Raw genomic sequence first — 18,540 nt, forward strand, 5'->3', positions numbered from 1 at the left:
TTCAGTAGTATTTTCTACTGCATAGGTTCTAGTCCACATTTTTGGTCATTCTTCTATCCTACAGGAGTTTTCTCTAAGAGCTCCTTACTCAGTGCCTAGTTACAAACAAGCCAAGTAGCAAAGCCTCCATGCACAAGTACATAAGATCACAGTAATTGCATTTAGACTGGGCAAGCATACAAGGCTTAATTATGCTCTTCAAACCATCTACAGCTGCCAGCTTAACCCTCTCCAAAACCTCAGAAAAGGTTAGTTGCAGGTTCTGCTTCTATTCTCCTAAAGTTTTGACTAGGAATCATTTTACTTGCACCTCCTTCTACTATTGCCTTTTTACCTCACCTCTGCAGGAAGTTTAGTTAGAACAGTCCTAACCAGTAGCTCTTTCATGAATTGTGGTTCCTCCCTGTCTTCAGCTTTGCAGCATATGGAAATGAAGTGCATTGTTTATCCGGTGACCTATAACTGAAGTACACAAAAAGTAGTATTCTGGTGGCATGCACCACTAAACTCATCAGCTGCAACAGCAAAGTTCAACCCCGTTATTGAAACAATGCTGAATTTCACTACACTGCATCTTACTACATTCAAAGTAAAACTGCAATTCTGAAACAGAATTTGGAATTAAGAGTAAATGAACCTTGAAACTATACTTATGTTGTTCTACCCCAATCAAAGATATTGAACTGCAGAACCTTAGTGAGTATAAAGGACATCCACTTGAGAAGCATCTTTGTCCACCCAAGAATGGACAGGAAGTGAAGGGTAAAGCCCGCAGTGCCTGCAGATCTAACATCAACTATATTACTCTACAGCTAGGAAATACTTTCATAAATTGAAGATAACTCTGCATCATGACTGGGAGGAACAATATACCATTAAGAACTTTTCTGGAGGCCCCATGATGTCACTGCTCACCATTGTTACACAGACATTGCAGCTACATCAAAAGCAGCCAGCTCCCAACCTCAAGCCACCTAACTGTAATTAGTGCTTTCCTTTCTCTCTTAATTGAACTAGTCCACAGAAATACCGTGCTCTCCCATTTACTGCTAAATACACATTTCTGAAATGCAGAGATGGTTGTTTCAGTGTCATGAAATTATTAGCAATTCAAGAAGTTAAAATACCCTTTGTGAATGTCGTTTGTTTACAGACTCACAGCACCTTGATTTACTGAGCTACACATTGTACAGCAAGTTACAAAGGCATGTGAAGAAACCCACTGAAGTGAATCTAACTTAGAAGTATACAAGAGACCACTACTTGTAACTGTAGGTTAGGAAGCCTGCCTTTCACAACAGATTGCCAGCAAGAACAGGAGAACCAGACCCACTGCCCCAGTCATAGCACTTCAAAGTGCATAAATGCAAACTATCCCTCTCCTCAAAGCAAACCCTTTCATCATCTCTAGTTTTCTCATGCTCCACTTCTTCATTTCCCATAATGCAGAAGACAGTATGCAGTCTAAAGCAATTCCATCACTGGCAAAAACAAGTTTTACTCAAGGAGACACTACTGTTTTGCCATTACGAATACATCACCTTCCAACTGTCAGCAAGGAAAAAAAATTCCACTAGGGACAAGGTTCTAGGAAGTTAAGAATTTTGAGTATTTAATAGATGACATTTCAAGCCTGTACAATGCAACATCATTAAACTCTTTTGTGTTTGGGTTTTTTTGCCAATTTGATTTGAGAAACAAGCAGCTAATAACCAGTGCTGCTTAATTAAAATGCATGCATGTGACCCTGGGGCAAGTTCGAAGCATTAGGAAGTTAAAAAGCACATACTCAAGGCTAAAGCACGTATTGGACCACAAGGCAAACACCTACCATTTCCTCAGAATTTCTTAATTTTCCTCCTGTCACAGCAAGTATGTAGTGTCTAATCTTATCTGTGACCTTATTTAGAATTCATTTGCTTGTTAAGACAATTATGAAAAGAATTTTAAGGTGGTCCCAGTCTAAGTCAACTCCCACTGAGGTTTCCTTCCATAAGTAAACTAGTTGTCAAAGCTCTTCTACTGGGAGACATTCAGAAACAAGTCAAGTATCACAATGTTTATTGATAGATACAAGTATATAAAATCAGGGCATGAACATGTCTTGATAAATTAAGTAGACTTAATTTCAGTACTATAATAGAGGGACCAATTCAAATTTCTCACCATGTCATGTTTCACACCCACAAAAACCTCTTCCAAAGGGCATTAAACCATCTCTTCAGCTGATCAGTTTTTGTGCAAGTAAACTGTTTCTTTTTAAAAGACTTGTGCACTTGCCCAGGCTCAAGGATATTAAAACCTAGCACATAAAGCCCATTACTAGAGGTAGAAATACAGGCAATATACTATTACGGCAACAACCATCGATTACAGTTAAGGATTCTCTGTAACAACCAAATGGATAATCAAATATTGCAACAACTCAAGTATTACACTGAGCAAAGTGCATTTCTACAGTATTCAGTGTTGCTATTCAGTTTTCTAACTTAAAAACAGCCTATGATAACTGGCAGCAAAGAAGACCCTTGCAACAGACTGCTTCTGCTCGAGAACTTATGATGTAATTATTGCATGCTGCTAATACACTGTTATCTAAACATTAAAGATACTCTAAAATATTTTTATTGTAGACTATTAAGACATACTACAAAAACCTTTTGCAGAGGATATCCTATTGACATACTTCTGCTTTAAATATTGTGAAACATTACAGCGGAATGAATTTTCGCAGTGGTTAGGTCAAATGCAGTTACATCATAGCAACAGTATGTTTGCACAATTTAAGGCTTTGGCTGGTTCTTTAGTCAGCTTCTTCTTCAGATTCTTCTTCTTCAGCAGTTTCCAGCCAGGTTAGCCACTGGTTTACCTGCAGTTACATAAAAGTGGTTTAAGGGAGCAGGAATTATTTCCCCGCTATGTACTTCCACAGAATGCTGCTTCCCCCCCACACTCATTTTAAAAATCTTTCAGCCACACTTTGCGCTAAATGTAGGTCCCTAGTAAAGAAAAGATCAGTTCATCCTGCCTCACTTCTTCCTAGTGAAATACTCCATGAAGCTTCTAGATATTAACAAGTCTTCAACACAGTCTGAAAGTGTTCTCCAACACTCCAGTGCAGCAGAAATCACAGAAGACAAGTGTCTATTGTTAGCAAATTTACCTGGAATAAAGCTTTGCCTTTCCCTGGAAACTCTTGAGTAATATCTTCTTTCCATGCCAAAAAGGCTTCTTCTTCAATGATCTCCATGTCATAGAAATGAACAAAGAAGCGCAGTAACATGCCTACAAAAAAAGTAAACTTAAGCTTCTTCAGCTTTATAAACTTCTGAACAGCTTGACTCTAAGAAACATAGTGACAAGCCTGAAAGCCACATACAGAAACAAGCAAGTAGACACAAGTTAAGTTTTGGCTAAGGTCTTGATGCACATACCTTTTGGAAAGTTATTGTTGTAGCAGTGCACCTGGAGTGCATATAAAGCACTCACTTGCAGATCAACATGGTCATGGAGGAACTTCTGCATTACTGGCTTGAAGGAAAGAAGCAGTTGTTTTTCCTGCTCTAGCTGCTCTTTAGATGGAGCAGATGAAGAATCTGATTCGTCACTAGGTGGGTTTACTTCACTAGAAATATACTGCAAGAAACTGGACAAAAAAAAAAAAAGCTAAGTTCTGTAAACCAAGATACAACAGCTGGATTTCATGGTCTAAACAGTTAAGATAAGTACTCCTGAGTTCAGTTTGCTAGCTACTGCTAAAAATACCCTCCTGCTTTTATCAACAGTTAGGTGCACGCACAGTGAATTAATATTGTGGTTGACCATGCACCACAAAGATCAGTTTTGCTTCTGTTATGGCTCTGAAACATTTTAGAAAAACAATACACAGGTCTAGACTTCTTCCCAAGGAAAGGCAACACTGTACACTCATGCAAGCCTGGACACTTGCTTTTCTTCTCAAATACAATGTGTGTTTAAACACAGGGGATGTTCGCTCAGAACAATTTATCTCCCCATGTACTCTATCTTTTTCTGCACAGAGAACATGTCAGCCTTTACAGAGTTAATGACTTACTGGTAGCTTAACAAAACATGTGCCTAAACTACATCAGGATAGCATCTCACCTGGTCATCAATATATTCACAAATCCCTTATCTACATGAAGTTTGGGTGAAATGTTATCTTTAATCCACTTATAGATGGCTTGAGGGGATGGATCCGATTTTATTTGCTTTAGCAGTTCCTTCTCCAGTTTCAGAAGTGGGAACAAGAAGCTAAGCCCCTTCCCTTCTAAGATCTCCAGCATGCGGTCCTTGTTCTGGTCAATTTCTGACAAGTAAATAAGAAAGACACACTTGAGTGCTGGTGCTAACCAAAAGCTATCATCAATGGTTCATGGGTCTAACCACCTCTTAAGAAACACCATTCTTAAGAATCATGACAGTTGATTGTATCAAAATAACCTTGTATGTTATTATACTTTGGTGAAAAAAACTAGAGGAAAAAAACATTTTGCATACACTAATATGAGGTGACATAGGAGCTATTTGGTAACTCTTACCTGGTAGCATTTTCTGCATATTCACTTTGCTTTGTTGGAACAATTCTGTTAGCCATTCACGATCTTGTAACTTAGCTAACTGTTGAAGGCAAAGCAGGAAGAGAGGGAAATGGGTGCCGCTTTCCAGTGGTTGAGCCAGTTCGGAAATGCTCACCAGTTCTGAAATAATGGCACGGGCTGCAAACTGTGCTAAGTAGGATTTCACCAATGGGATGTCCACCTCCAGTTTCGGGCACTGGTCCAATACATTCAGGAATGCCTAAGGAACAGTGAACACACAAGTTGAAATTCTGAAGTAATTTTGTTCCTGTGCACAGTAATACTCTTACTACATAGGAGCATCATGTTACTTTTTTGCATTTAATCAGTTGCCAGGAGGTTCCCCCTTTCTAGTTCATGAATCCTGTACCTACATTTCTTCCTTTCATCACTTCTTATGCCTGTTACAGGTTCATACATTATTTTTACCTTCTCAGATCAACAGCATTTGAAAAATTTGCACACTGCCTTTACACAAGCTACCACCATCAACAGCCAAAAAGAACTGTGAGCCTATTGGATTGCAGTACCTGCATGAAGTTGTCACTTGTGGCTATTCCCTCCTGCTTAAGCAAGCTGATCAAAGTACTTGCTTTCTCCTTGTCTTCATCTGATCTATCTAGGGATTGAATGATTACTTTGCTCAACATCTCAGGAATGAAGTGTTTTGGAGCTCTCATTTCTCTCACAGTATTGACAGCATCATTAGCATTTCCATTGTTCAGATACTCAGTCACAACAGCTTCCTAGAGGAAAAAAAGTATAGTTAAACATTCATTTTTGAAGAGCATAATCGAGGCTTCAAGAAGCACTACTACTACATACTTAACTTACAGTTTGTTTAAGTAGCTCTTCTTTAGAAGGAGGTGGTTTCTTGGTGGTCTTTGCAGGCTTTTCTTGTATAAGCGGTGGATTTGTTTTAAGACCAAGTTGAGGAGGCTGAAAAAGATACCAGAATTTGTTTCTTTGCAGTACATCTACCTACATTTACATCAAGTTTAAGAACACTAAATATGTACAACGGCAGATTGAAGTCAAATTAGGTTTTCATACATTCTTTTTTTATCTCCTGCTCTGTGCCATGAGACTTCTCTCTCCCTTCCCATACTAGAAACTTGTCTGAGCTTTCCATGCATGAAGAACTTAAGTATAGCCAACGATATACAGTAGTTTTCATATTTACCTGTCCCAAAGGTGGTGTCTGAGTGCGTGGTGGTTGAGCACTGGGAGGAATCATAGTTATCTGGGGCTGAAGCTTTGGCACTTGGTTTTTATTCATTAGAAAAGACTGAGCAGGTCTCAGGCTAATCTGTAAGCAGATAAGTCAGAAAAAACTCGAACTGTTTCAAGTATTCTGACCAAGAATACATAGCCATGGACTCACACCAACTGATCCCACTGAAGCATGACTTTTCCATTTCTACAGTGTTAACACTCAAATACAGATTAAGCCACACGTGTACTGAAATTCCCCCAAAAGCACAACTTGATGAATCACAACCTGCTGCAAGTTACTGGTATTTAGTTCCATCGGTATCAAGATCTGGAATCGCTCCTTTTAGATGCAGTATGTTAGAGACCCAAGAAGATACTTAGTGAGTTTGCTGATGTATTTTACAGCCAAGATAGAAGTCTACCAATTGCTCAGAAATCAAGATACAAGTCTGGTTAACACTCAAAATAACAAGGCAGTTCACTTTGCTTTTGATATTTTGTCTATTCGCCAGTTCTAAAAAAAAGAAAAAAAAAATCTAAAAAAATAGATTTGGCCTGGTCCAGCACTTCAGGGTTTCTAAAGTTCAGGATTTTCTGAATTTTTAATTAAATGTATTGTTATCAATATGATGCATGGGAACTGATGTCAGAGTAGTGTTCTTGGGGAGGTGCGGGGCAAGGAAGGGACACCCCAAGAAATTGCCCTCATATCTCAGTCTTGCTCATAGGACGCTGGATACCCTAAGGAAAGTGAGGGGTAAGGTGAAAGAGGAAGGGACAAAGAAGGAGGAGGAGAAGGAGAAAGAGTTCCAGCATTAGTCCTCATAATAACGCGTCTTGCTATAATCATTGGGCAATATTTAGAATAGGCTTTAAGTAATGTAGGCATGTAATGTACCTCATCTGCATTAAGCTGTCCTTTCTTAGAAAACCGAGGTGGCATATCCTTCGACTGTCCTTGTTGCTGGGATAAGAGTCCCTGATTCTGGTTATGGTAGAGCTGGCTTTGCCCCTATTTCAGAAAGGGAGATATAGAGAAAGAAGTGCAGATGATGGAGTGGCGTACATCATATGGTAAGTAGTACCAGAGGGACCAGAGGAACAAAGATTCTATTTGCCAGGAAGGGAGAAAGAAGGAGCAGGGGTGGTGGGAGAGTAGCATCTATCCCTAAAAACAGGGCTATCTTTTAAATAAAACACACCATTCTGACCCACCAAAGCCACATGCACCTTTTCTTGCAGTAAAAAGTGTATTCCTTGCATCTCTTGCACAATTTAAAAAATGGTTTAGAATTTTTGCATCAGCTGAGCATCAGTTCTTATCAGAATCAAATCTGAGGAAGTCTTTCAACATAAGCAGACTATAATCCATAACATACGCATCTGTAGAAGAGCTTCTAAACAAGCTGAGGTCACCCTGTGAACAGCATCTTCCTTACCTGACTCTTCAGAAAAGATTTGCCTAGTTCTCCAAACTGGGATTGAGCAGAAGGCATGAGGTGACCCCCATGGCCATTGAAAAGTTGGTTTGAACGATGGCGTCCCATAGTGGGTGAAAATCTATCCTGAATAACCCCTGGACCAGTACCAATTCCGCTACCTGTATTAAGGAGACGAAAGACAATTTCAGTTCTTCAATACAGTACAACCGCAGTCATCCCATCAGCCTTGCAGTTTCAGTGTACCTGGCATTTGTCCAAACATATCAGCAAGCCCTCCAAGTGGGTCCCTGTCAAGTTTCATCCTGGGTGGCATAAAGGGTCCCTCCAGAAAGAAGTCACTTCTCATCCCTTGAGACATAGGAGCAGGAATAAAAACTCCCAGATCCTTTGAAAGAGGAATTGTAGTTTTGGTCAGTTGGGAATAACAACCTCTGATAGTCGAGTTTTTAGCCCTGAACTATAAAAGTCCATCTGGTTTTAACCCTTAATCCCTTACTGTCACACTCTGCTGTGAGAACTATTCATTAGTGCACAGCATAAGTTTTGTGACACGTAGTAAGCAGCATAAGCATTAACACTTAAGCAAAAGCCAAGTACAAGTCTTCACACGCAACACTTACTTTTACTGCATCTTGACGGATTTGATTGATAGTCTTTGGTCCATTGTCAAGAAAAGCTTTGCGAGGAACCCAGTTGTGTTCTCTCAACTCCACAGTATCCTTAGAACATAATGAATTATCAGCAAAGGGTTCAAGACAACTTTGCAAGAAAAAGAAAGCAGTAAGCCATTTTATCATCATTTTATCATACCTGCAGCAGGAAACGAATCCTTGCTGGCAATTCCTTACTTGACATCAAGGAGCGCATACGGGCAAAGTACTGATCCATTAAGGACTGGGGGAACAGAAGCAACGTTACAAGTGAGGGCTAACTCTACCAATGTCAAATATTTTCAGGAAAGGTGATCATATTCAAGACATCCAAGATCAAATAAAAGAACAGAATGCCCCCTCCTGCCATCTCAATCTCCTTGACAGCAGTAGAGCTTAAGGAAAGCTAACACATCAAGACATCTCATCTTAATCAAAGATGAAAACCTGTCAAAATTCTCATTACTATGACACCATTTCAAGTTTACATTCACAACTCACAAGTCAGGGTCCAAAATACATGTCAGATCACCTAGTTGTGTTCAGATTAGAGTTCCTCACCACATGCTTTCGAGCCAGCATTTAGAGAAACAACATTCTCACTTCCATGACTTCCTAATGACCCTAACTGCATTCTGGGAAGACATTGAAACCCGTTTCAAAGACTGGCTCTTTTTGCTATCAAGAGATTTGATGCAGGAGCAATTGTTTGTACTCTTGCTCTCCACAAGTCAGACCTCAGTTTTGTACTTATGACTAGAACATTGAATACAGAAGGTTCAAGCAGTTAAAGTCTTAGCCATAGTTTAACTAGTTTAGTGACTGCAGTGGATATGCACATACCTTGGCTTTTGCATGGTCTAATCTAGGTCCCACTGTCCTCATTATCTGACAGAGGCACTCCAAATCCTCCCCCATATCTTTGAGTTGGACTCTCTTCTTCTTTTCCAAAAGCTGAAATATTAAAGGTGAATTTGCTATTTCAACATATTATAAATGACAATTTACAGTAAGAGACAACTTTGTACACAGACACATGCAGAAACATTTTTGTCTTGTTCTGAAGACAAATGGACTTGAAAATTAGTTTAAGAATTGCTAGTTGAAGTACTTACTACTTGTAAGTGTATGTACTTGGAAGTACCTGCGGTACTTCTGTCTAGGCCAAACTACACCTTCACTTGGAGACAATTCCCATGGATTTGAAAAACACCAATTTTACTTTTTAATCACACCAAGACTGTTTATTTCAAACAGTGGGGGGTAGATAATTGACAGGAAACATTTTTGTGGTATTTTATGCTCCACAATTCCCAAAGCTACATGAACATTTACATTTTTTAGTTTAGAAGTCTTATTTTGCTCTTAGCCCCCAACCAATCTGAATACTCACTGTTTTGATGCACTTATGAAGGATAGATTCATGAATAAGATCAAGCTTGCCAAGTTCTCCAATGAATTTGATGTTCCCCAGCATCTTGATCTTGGCAATGGCTCTCTGTTCCTCCTCCTCGGGGAGGAGGGGACCATCATGCTTATCATAGACTAGAAAACAAAAAAGCCTGTTTAACATGGCTGTGGAAATAGAAAGTAAATAAAATCTCTATTAAAGTGGTTTTAAAGCTTACTATCAACATTTCTGGTTCGGTTTTCAAATTCATCTTGAAGTTTAGATATTAGGAGGCGTCTGAATGTCTAAGAAGAGAGAACAAAGAAAATAATTACAGTAGTCAGTGCAACTACATGTGCTAGGGAAATTTATCATTCCAGATTGAAGGATATACTCACTGTGCTTTGCTTCTGTCCTGGATGACTCTCTGCTGATGGGCCATCAAAGTTGGGTGCATCTTCTGCCAGTCGCAGACATAGTTGAGCATACAGTGAGCTATACTTGGGCTCTTCAAGGGCTTTGTCTACGATCTAAATAAATTTATTTTGAGTAAGGTAGCATGTAGTGGGATGCGAAAGTTATTAGTAAAGTGAGTTGCAAGACGCACAATGGAATATTACCACTCTATATGATCTAGAACACCTATTTTTTGCTATTTCAAACATACAGAAATAATGGATTTTGTTTTAACACTAGTGTTACTGCTGAAGCAAAGGAAAAAAGCTACTCTATGCTACCAAAGAGCTTCTATAATCCTTAGCCAACAGACAGGACAAATTTGAAGTTTATCATCAGAACACCAAAGTTAGTATTGCCAATCTAATCACAGATTAAACAAAGTGACATGATAGTGAAACCAGTATACGAAGAGGTCACCTGTGGTAGCGTTTCCAAGACCATTAGGCTTGTTTGTCAGGACAACAGGAAAAGGAAGAGAGGGGCCAGGAAAGTAAAGATTGCTAACTAGCATCTTAGACTATTAAAAAAAAAAATCCCCAATCACCTTTAGTAATTCTTGAGACTTCTAAAACAGAAAGTTAAAGCATTAGGTCTACTTCCTCCTCAGTATATCCTTTTTACACAAAAAGCTGGAATGATATTTCTGTATGTTTGGATTATCAAACACCACATTAGCCGTGTTACTTCTGTATCCCATCAAAAACAGACAACCTCTATTTTCAACATGCAAGGAAACTGTAGTTAAAAGAAATGCAGCCATCTTACCAGCAGTATGACCCCTTTTAGGATGAGCTTAGATTCTACACCCACATTGAGGAGCTCAAGGCATAGCTTGTCAAACTTTTCAGGAGTAAGCTTATTTAGTATGCTAAAGAGAAACAACCAAAATAAAAATCCAGATTACAAATATTGTAAACATGCTACAAGTAATTTAAGTAGTAAAGGTAAACTTGGGTCTAAAGCCTATTAAACAAAAACTGAGAATTACATTTTCCATTCAACTATTCTTCTGGTAGATCTTTACGTAAAAAGTATTATTGAAAAGACTAATTCTCTCATGAGAATTATTTCTGAGGTATTTGCTGCTGATGGCCTATCAGTTTCTGCCTCCTTCCCTCCCAAAGATATCCCTACCCTGGCTCCCCCCTGCAACTCCAGACCCACGTATCTTCCTTTCCTCCAACCCATTTATTAGATACATATTGCTGAAGAAAACAGTGAGGGAAAAAAAAAAATCTTACAAAGAACTTACCCTCTTACTTTCCTGAAGATTGCATCATGTCGTTCTTTGTCGTTTGCGGAGTCGTCATCTCGTCTAGTGCTTCGTGAAGGAATCCATTTCTGAGCGTTTTGCCCTGGGGTTTTCCCCAGGAACTCGCTGTAAAAATTTTAAGAATATGCTTGTTAAACAAACAATTTCAGGAACTGACCTTTTAACCATTCAGTATTACCTTACTTAGGCTAATTCTGTTACTAGCTTTGTTAAGAGCAGGCACTCACCCGTACCAACACTGCAACATCTGATGCACACTAAAGTATTCACTCAACAGTAATAAGAATTAAAAAAAAGACACGCAAGAAAACCCTCTGAACTTTAAGTGAAATGCATGAAAAAGTCTGTGCACCTCGTATTACTCACAACACCCACTTTCAACAAATTATATGCTACCTTGCCACAGACTGGAGAACATAAACATGTCATGAACTCAGTAAGTATTCCTTGTACAACTTTAAGGATAGTCTACTTTCAACTCAGTATTCACCATCAAGCATTCGCTGCCTTTAATATCATGCCAAATTGAATAGCAAGATGACATACCTGTTGCTGGCAGTCTTGGGATAGTGCTGAGGTGCACCCCTACCACCTCCTCCGCCTGAAGAAGCACTGTTAAAAACAAGCATGTAATCTCGTTTAAGTTCCAAATCCCAATGCTTTCAATTACACATCAGTTTTGGTATAAACATAAGACAAATTTAAATTCTCCTCAAAGAACAGTTTCCACTGCCAAGTGTTCATCAAACAAACATAAAAAAGCACTAGTACCTGAAACGAGAAGCACCCCCTTCTGCAATCGCACTCTCCACTTTGGCGGCTTGACAACGAAGAATCTTCAAAAGAATAAAATTAAATTGACGGGGTGGGGAAAAACAAAACCTAGAAAGACAAATCAAGCATTCATATTATAGTTGTTTTACTAGCAGCCATAGTATCTAACTTAAAATAAATGTACAAACTTTTGTTAGAGAAGGGGAACCCTCAAACACAAAACTTCATAGAAGGTAAGAAACTCTTACTTATGCAATACTTGGGATACTCATAGAAAGGCCAATTACATGATTATTGCCGTGTTTTCCAACAGGGGTGAGGGAGGAGGTAAGTGAATCCCAGACTGAGGAAGTAAGAGCCTCAAATTTACCCTGTCAACCCCCCCGCCCCCAAAGCACTTGCAGACAAGGAAAAAGCACACAAAAGATGTCTTTTTCTGATAATATAGCATAATTAAATGAATCCTTTATTGGTATGCTTTACAAACTACAATTATGGCAAGACAAAGTAGTCAAGTTTCAAAGTGAGAAGTACCAGATCACAAAATGCACTTAATACAGTAAAAGGGATGTATTCTACATCGAAGTCCAAACGGCCAATTAAGCTGCTAAATAATGAAAACAATATCGCCTCTGCCCACCTCAAATTTTAGCTTGCAAGACAGCAGCAGAAAGCAGAATTTCACTGCACTGCTCACGAGGCAGAACGCAAATCACGGGGATACAAACGCCAGGGGAGCACGAAAAAAGACCCACAGGCATTCTGAGGCTCCATCACAGATCTGCTCCGAGACCTTATAATACTAAGCGCACAGTCATCTCCTCGGAAAGCCAGCCCGAGAAACGCCCAACAGAACGCACCTCTCCCCACTAAGGCGGCGGCCGTTAGCACCGCGCCCCAGCAGCCCTCCGCACCCCACCACCGGCCGCTCGCCGAGGCGGAGGAGCCAGCGCGGGCACGAGGAACGGCTCCCAACATGGCTGCCGCCGAACAAAAGGGCTGCGGGAGCAGGAGCGGCGCCCCCCACAGGAGGCAGACGCTACCCTGCCGCATGGAGATGGCGGCTCCGGGCGCACCGAGCCGCCTCCCCTTCCCCCAGCGGGTGCCGCCCGTTTCCAGGCTCAGGCGCCGCCAGGAGCCCGGCCGGCTCTTTGTTCTCTGCGAGGGAGGTGAGCCGGCTCCGCTCCTTCGCCGCCGGCGGAAAACGGCGCCCTCCACTCGCGGCACCCGCCCCGGTCCGCCCGGAAAGGGGAGGAGGGGGGAAGCAGTCGGTATCCCCCCGGCATCACCGCCCCCGCCTTCGCTTTACTCGCCGCCCAAGCCTGAACAGGAAACATGGGCGAGGCGAGGCTGCTGCCGACAGACACGGCTCCTCAGTAGTCCACTCTCCCTTCCACGACAAACAGACAAGAGTAAATGAGCGGGGAAAAAAAAAAAAAAAAAAAAAAAAAATCCTCTCGCCACCGACTCCTGAGAACAAACAACCCCCCCCCCCCCCCCCGCCCCAGCAATGCGGATCCCAGAATCCCAGAATATCCCGACACCGCAGTCCGCTACGCGTACTGAAGCTACTCCCCCTCCAAGGACAAACCTCTTGGGCACCCGGGGCCCCCAGAGACCGCAGCTAGAGACAAGGATCCTCCAGCCGATCTAATCTCCCGAAAGGCAAAGCTACGAACCGGCGCTACCCGACGCCATATCCCTCGCTGCAGATAAGCGGCTCTAGCCTCAAACGCTTCTGCTCCGCTTCCCTTCCGCGCCTAGCGGGGGCTGCCGAGCTCCTCTACCTCTTCGCTTAGCACGCGCGGGATCCGAAAGCAAACAGCGAGAGAGGCCGTCGACCCGAGCCGCCATTTTGTGCGGAAGAAAGAGAGAAGCAGCCGACCAGAAAATGGCGGCCACTTCGGGGAGCCGCCATTTTAAGCGATGGCTGCAGCAGTACCCGCTCCCCCCCAGCCCCAGATGACTCTCCCGCCACTCCCGCATTTCTCACCTTCCCTAAGGCCTTGTCAGCTTCCCCGGGTCCCGGCGGCTACCAAGGGCAGGGGAAAAGGCAAGAGAAGGGGGGGGAGGGGAAGGGAGCCGGGGACCGGGGCTGGGGAGGGGAAGGGGGGAGCGCGCGAGACAGGGCGAGTCTCCGAGTCACCACAGCAGGCGCAGCAACGGCCCAACACTTCCCTCCGCCACCTCCATAGAGAGCCGACTCGCCGCCGCGTCTAAAGCTCACCGAGACAGCCCCACTAACTTTATTACCCTTCACGCAACCTACCCCACCTCCCTCCAGCAACCGCCAATCGCCGCGAAGGGCTCCGCCCGTCTTGCCAATCACCACCGAGAAAGGAGGTGGCCTTAACGTCGAAGTGGGCGGGGGAGGGAGGAAGTTTGGTTGAACTGTGCCATCGCCGCAGTGCAGCATCCGTATTCGCCAAAGCCGTTACGCCACATGGCTAGCGGTAGGGCCTAGGAGGAAAAGGAAATTAGCGCAAATGGCGTACTTGGTTAATGGCGGCAGCTTGGCTGTCTCTCTCCTTCGCTGTTTGCTTCTGTGCTTCAACCACCACAGAGCCCCAGTTCTAGAGGCCTAGAGTGTGAGTTACAGTTGATTCTGTCACGTTCATAGAAGGGTAGTTTAATATATATGTATTCTCGTAAGTTTTTTTTTGTTTGGGGTTTGGGTTTTTTTATTATTTAATAGATTTATTTAAGGCTAGGTTTCCCTTCAGTCAGACCACGTTTCAGATTTGGTTGAGGTAAAAAATTAGCTGATTATAGACTGCAGTCATGAGCTTGCAGTCAGATCCGAAGGAGGAGACTTGCCATTTGAGCTCCAAGAGCCTGTCTGTACGGATCCAATTTCAGGTTTGCTTTCTGGGTTTGGAAACTATTTCTATCTCTGCATGTGCTTTTAGCTATTAACTGGCCTGTGCGTGGCAGGGCGTCCTGCAGGCAACCCATGGACAAGGAGGATTCTTGAGAGACGTTTTTGTGTATTTATCATGCTAAGCACTCAGCTGGTGCGGTTTTCTTGCTACTGCTCAGTTAAACAAAACAAAGATGGCCAGGCTTTTAGCTGTAGGTGGAAGTTTGAGTCATGGGAGACTTCCAGAGACTTACCAGTGTAAGGTTTTATCCTTTAACTGTCAGGTCTCAGTCCCAGATTGTCGCTGAAGTAGCAGCTACCTGGACTTGCCAAAGATTCAAACTTATTTGCCCTAGATGGGGCAGGACAGAAAACAAGAGCTAAGTAAACCTGACAACAAACTCCACAAACAGGCACATCGGCTTTGTTCACACTTACGCCTTCTGCTTTCAGTTTGTATGACTCATAATTCAGGTGACTGGGAGAAAGTGATACATGTAACAACTCTTGAACCATATAGACAGCAAGTCCAAACAAATGATATTGCAGAACTTCCAGTTTCCCAGAGCCAACCTCATTCCTAATGTTTTCAACACAGTGTGCCACAATGTCCCAAGGGTTATACAAGGCCTAAAGGGTGCTGTCATACAGGAGTTCTTGCATCGCATCTTATGTGGGATGAAGTTTGTTCAAGATAAGTTTCCCCATCTCATACCTGTAAGCATTAAGGACAGTTTACTTACCAGATTGTGTTACGGAAAATCTTGAATAAACTACCTGAAAGTAAGTTTTGAGCACATATGTGTCACATAAGGGTGAACGTAACTGTGACAGGTACTTGACACGCCAGAATTTTTTTATAATGACACTTTCCTGCATTTAACAATAGTCGTATTACTGCAAGAGCTTGGACCTGGAATGTGAATCTGTAAGAACAGAACTGTACAGAACTCCATTGTAATCTGTGGAATCCAGTTTGAAAGAAGGGGTCAATGTGCACAGAGGCAACAGCAAAGTCAACAAGATTTAAACCAATATTAAAACCAGTTAATATTGTTGAAGTAAACGTTCTCAGAATAAAAAGTAATAAAAATACTTGCAAATCTTAAAAATGGAAGTGAAAGCAAGGATTTTGTTTTGCACTGCATGGCAGATATTCTCATGCAGTGTTTCCAGCATAAGCAGTCCAACACTGTTCAGGGCAGAGACCCCATAAGTGAAAATTAAGGAGAATTTTTCTTTTGGGGGAAAGCAGGGGGGAGAGGAGAAAAGAATGGAAAACCTGCAAAACATGGTAGGTACATATTGACAGACTAAAGCATCACCTTTTTTGTTTATTTTAAAGCATACTATAAAATACTTATTACCATAACAACAGAAAAAAACTCAACATTTGGTCGGTAAGAGAATAGCAGCAAATGATCACTGTTTTCTTAAAACTGTGATTTGTTTTTTAGGACTTGGTCCTGCATTATATTAAGACCAGCAGGATATATGCCATTCCATAGCTCACATTGACTTTGGCAGGTGGGAATCTAAGAAGTTTCTGCACTTGGCTGCTGATAGCTTTCCTTCACATCTGTGCCACGCTTTGTCAGCCTCATACACCAGCTGCACTAGCACAATTGATGAAGGCAATGAAATGTAGTACAGAGGACAAAAAAGGTTGTGAAATGCCTTCTATTTTATACATCTCACCTACTTCTTAAATTCCATAAACTAATGTGCAAGGCACCATTATTCATGTCTGGGAATGTAGCAGCCCAATTGTTGAAATGATTATTTGGTAACAAATATACCTAAATAATTTTTTTTCAATTTGTCCCCTTCACAAAAAAAAAAAAAAAAAAAAAAAAAAAAATTAAAAAAATCAGCAAATGGAATTTAATAGCTATCAGTTTCAGTATCACCTTGCAACTATCAGTCACCTTAGTGCCTTGTCCAAATTCCACCCCCACTTTGTATTTTCCCCCTTTCTGTCTTCCACTTGCCCTGAACACCAGTGATGCTTTAATTCAAATAAGCTGTTTTACAATTGACATAGTGGTAGTTCTGGATTTGTTTCTGCAAGTCTGAACTTGCAGAATCTATGCATAATTCCAGCCTGAGTGCACTGCCACTGGTTATTTGGAGGAGGAGGGTTGTCTGTAAAGTGTTACGAGGAACCTACCGTGTTGCAGACTGTGTGGCACTGAAAAAGGAGTTGCTACCACAGATGCAGCATCTGGGTGAGAGGAAGAGGAATGCCTCTTGCTGCACATACGGCATAGCTCAGAACCTGGACTGGCTGCTGTTGTCTACTAAAACAACCCACAAAATGTGGGAAAAGAGCTTTGCAGAACTGGGAGTTTTTCCTTACTATTGCCAAGCTGGAATCACCGTGACTTATCCTGTGTAGCAGGTTGCATTGCAGTGATTACAAAGCTGAGCCCTGCTGGGTGGAGATTCCAGAGTGCTGATGACAGGGTGGCTGTAGCAGTGTGGCACTGTACCATCTCCAGTAAATACTGGATCTCATCACTGTGCTGGTTGTGGATCCAGCTAGGTTGGGTTTTATGCAGGCTGCCCCATTAATGTAGTACAGACATGCATATAATATGAACCAAAGCATCCATGTAGAGAACTACTGCAAAGTAATTCACTGAAAATTTACACCCTAGTTTACTCCATGCTAATTTCTCCAACATAATCACCTCCTGCACCTTACTTTCCAAACTGTTTTTCAGTCTGCCTTTTCAAGTGAGCCTCATTTTTCTCCAAAGCCGTGTATATATAGTTCCTGACCCACCCCACGAATAAAGCAGCTGTCACGAACATTTAACCAAATGTACTCATGTAGTTTTTCCTGTGGTAGAAGTCTGTCTCAAGGAGAGCTGTACTGTAGGAAAAAGGCCTGGGGGAGAAAAAAACCAACAAAAACCAAACCCAAACTGAAAAAGACACCTATATTTTTCATTTAAACAATTTTCTTGGCACTTCTACTGAAGCAGAACGCTCTTAATGGCAAACCCATTTATACTGTGCAGATGCACTATTACAGGAAGTTTACATTGTCTTTTGGAAAAATGCACTAATATATTGGTTATGTGCCTAATTTGTGCAATATAGCATGGATGATGTGAAAGTGTTGCAGAAGTCTTTGTGGTTGCTCTCCACAGGATTTTAATTTGCAGAGTATATATTGGCATTAAACTTCAGAATATCTGTAGAGATGACTTTTAGTGAGACTGATTTAACAATACTCACTGAGGCAAGAGCATTCCAACACTTCTAAACAGTGGTGGACTTCTAACCACCTGGGAGGTCACTTCTCTTTTCCCTTTCTTTGGAACATCCTTTGCAGTAGATTTCAGTGAGTCTTCCATCTAATAAAACAAATGATTTTGTTTTCGTCCAGTTGTCTTCTGAAATGCTGTTCCCTATACCTTAACTCAGCACCTGGATTTCCTGCTGCTGAGAACCAGTCCTTTATACTTTATCAGGTATATTAAAAAAAACCAAACCAAACATATATCTTTAGTGTCTATTTGAGACCGTGAAGCCTTGTGAGATTTTTTAAGTATAACAATTAGTCTGGCAGTTACAATTGCACGGGACTGTTATGGTGGTTCTTTGTCAGAAATTTGGAAAGATATTTGGGGTGTGACTTTATAGTTAGCCAGTGGAAACTGCTTAGAATACTCAAATGTCCAATATACTGATATTTCATCAGTGAATGTTTATACAGGCAACTAAGGAAAGTGAGGCAGTGCCTGTAACAGTACAGCTTGCTTTGCTTTCAGAGTCCTATTTAGAACAGTGAATATTTTTAGCAGATATAATTGTACTAATGCATAATCATAACTTTCAAAGAGGAAGATTGCATATGTATTCCCA

General features: G+C 41.6%; 1 protein-coding gene and 1 non-coding gene across 5 annotated transcripts; both read right to left on the minus strand.

Moving 5' to 3' along the window:
- Window positions 1-2,044: 2,044 nt before the first annotated feature.
- Window positions 2,045-14,235, minus strand: EIF4G2 (eukaryotic translation initiation factor 4 gamma 2). 4 transcript variants are annotated; one of them, XM_041129301.1, is made up of 22 exons: window positions 14,074-14,235; window positions 11,802-11,866; window positions 11,577-11,642; window positions 11,010-11,135; window positions 10,523-10,625; window positions 9,697-9,828; window positions 9,537-9,603; window positions 9,302-9,453; window positions 8,752-8,862; window positions 8,069-8,152; window positions 7,879-7,977; window positions 7,502-7,643; window positions 7,256-7,416; window positions 6,715-6,828; window positions 5,785-5,910; window positions 5,436-5,540; window positions 5,132-5,347; window positions 4,563-4,821; window positions 4,126-4,330; window positions 3,435-3,646; window positions 3,164-3,285; window positions 2,045-2,869 (listed from the first exon to the last, which is right to left on the minus strand). In XM_041129301.1, exons 1-22 carry the CDS (start codon window positions 14,218-14,220, stop codon window positions 2,804-2,806), a joined length of 2,880 nt encoding a protein of 959 aa, XP_040985235.1. In that variant the 5' UTR covers window positions 14,221-14,235; the 3' UTR covers window positions 2,045-2,803. The 4 variants fall into 4 exon arrangements, with proteins under 4 accessions (XP_040985235.1, XP_029895199.1, XP_029895200.1 ...); XM_030039339.2 differs by lacking the exon at window positions 14,074-14,235 and adding an exon at window positions 13,798-14,052 and having other exon boundaries at window positions 11,802-11,912; XM_030039340.2 differs by lacking the exon at window positions 14,074-14,235 and adding an exon at window positions 13,798-14,046.
- Window positions 6,516-6,673, minus strand: LOC115352254. Its single transcript, XR_003927055.1, has one exon. It is a non-coding gene; the product is annotated as a small nucleolar RNA SNORD97 (small nucleolar RNA).
- Window positions 14,236-18,540: the final 4,305 nt, after the last annotated feature.

Source organism: Aquila chrysaetos, chromosome 16 (genome assembly GCF_900496995.4).
Source record: "Aquila chrysaetos chrysaetos chromosome 16, bAquChr1.4, whole genome shotgun sequence".
NCBI lineage: Eukaryota > Metazoa > Chordata > Aves > Accipitriformes > Accipitridae > Aquila > Aquila chrysaetos.

Excerpts from the sequence above, each read along its gene's own strand:
- EIF4G2 (XM_041129301.1), bottom strand. The coding sequence starts at position 14,220 with ATGCTGCACTGCGGCGATGGCACAGTTCAACCAAACTTCCTCCCTCCC. Across the intron at positions 7,417-7,501 it reads TATGTTTGGACAAATGCCAG|GTAGCGGAATTGGTACTGGT; the intron begins GTACACTGAAAC and ends TCCTTAATACAG. Across the intron at positions 3,286-3,434 it reads CAACAATAACTTTCCAAAAG|GCATGTTACTGCGCTTCTTT; the intron begins GTATGTGCATCA and ends CTTTTTTTGTAG.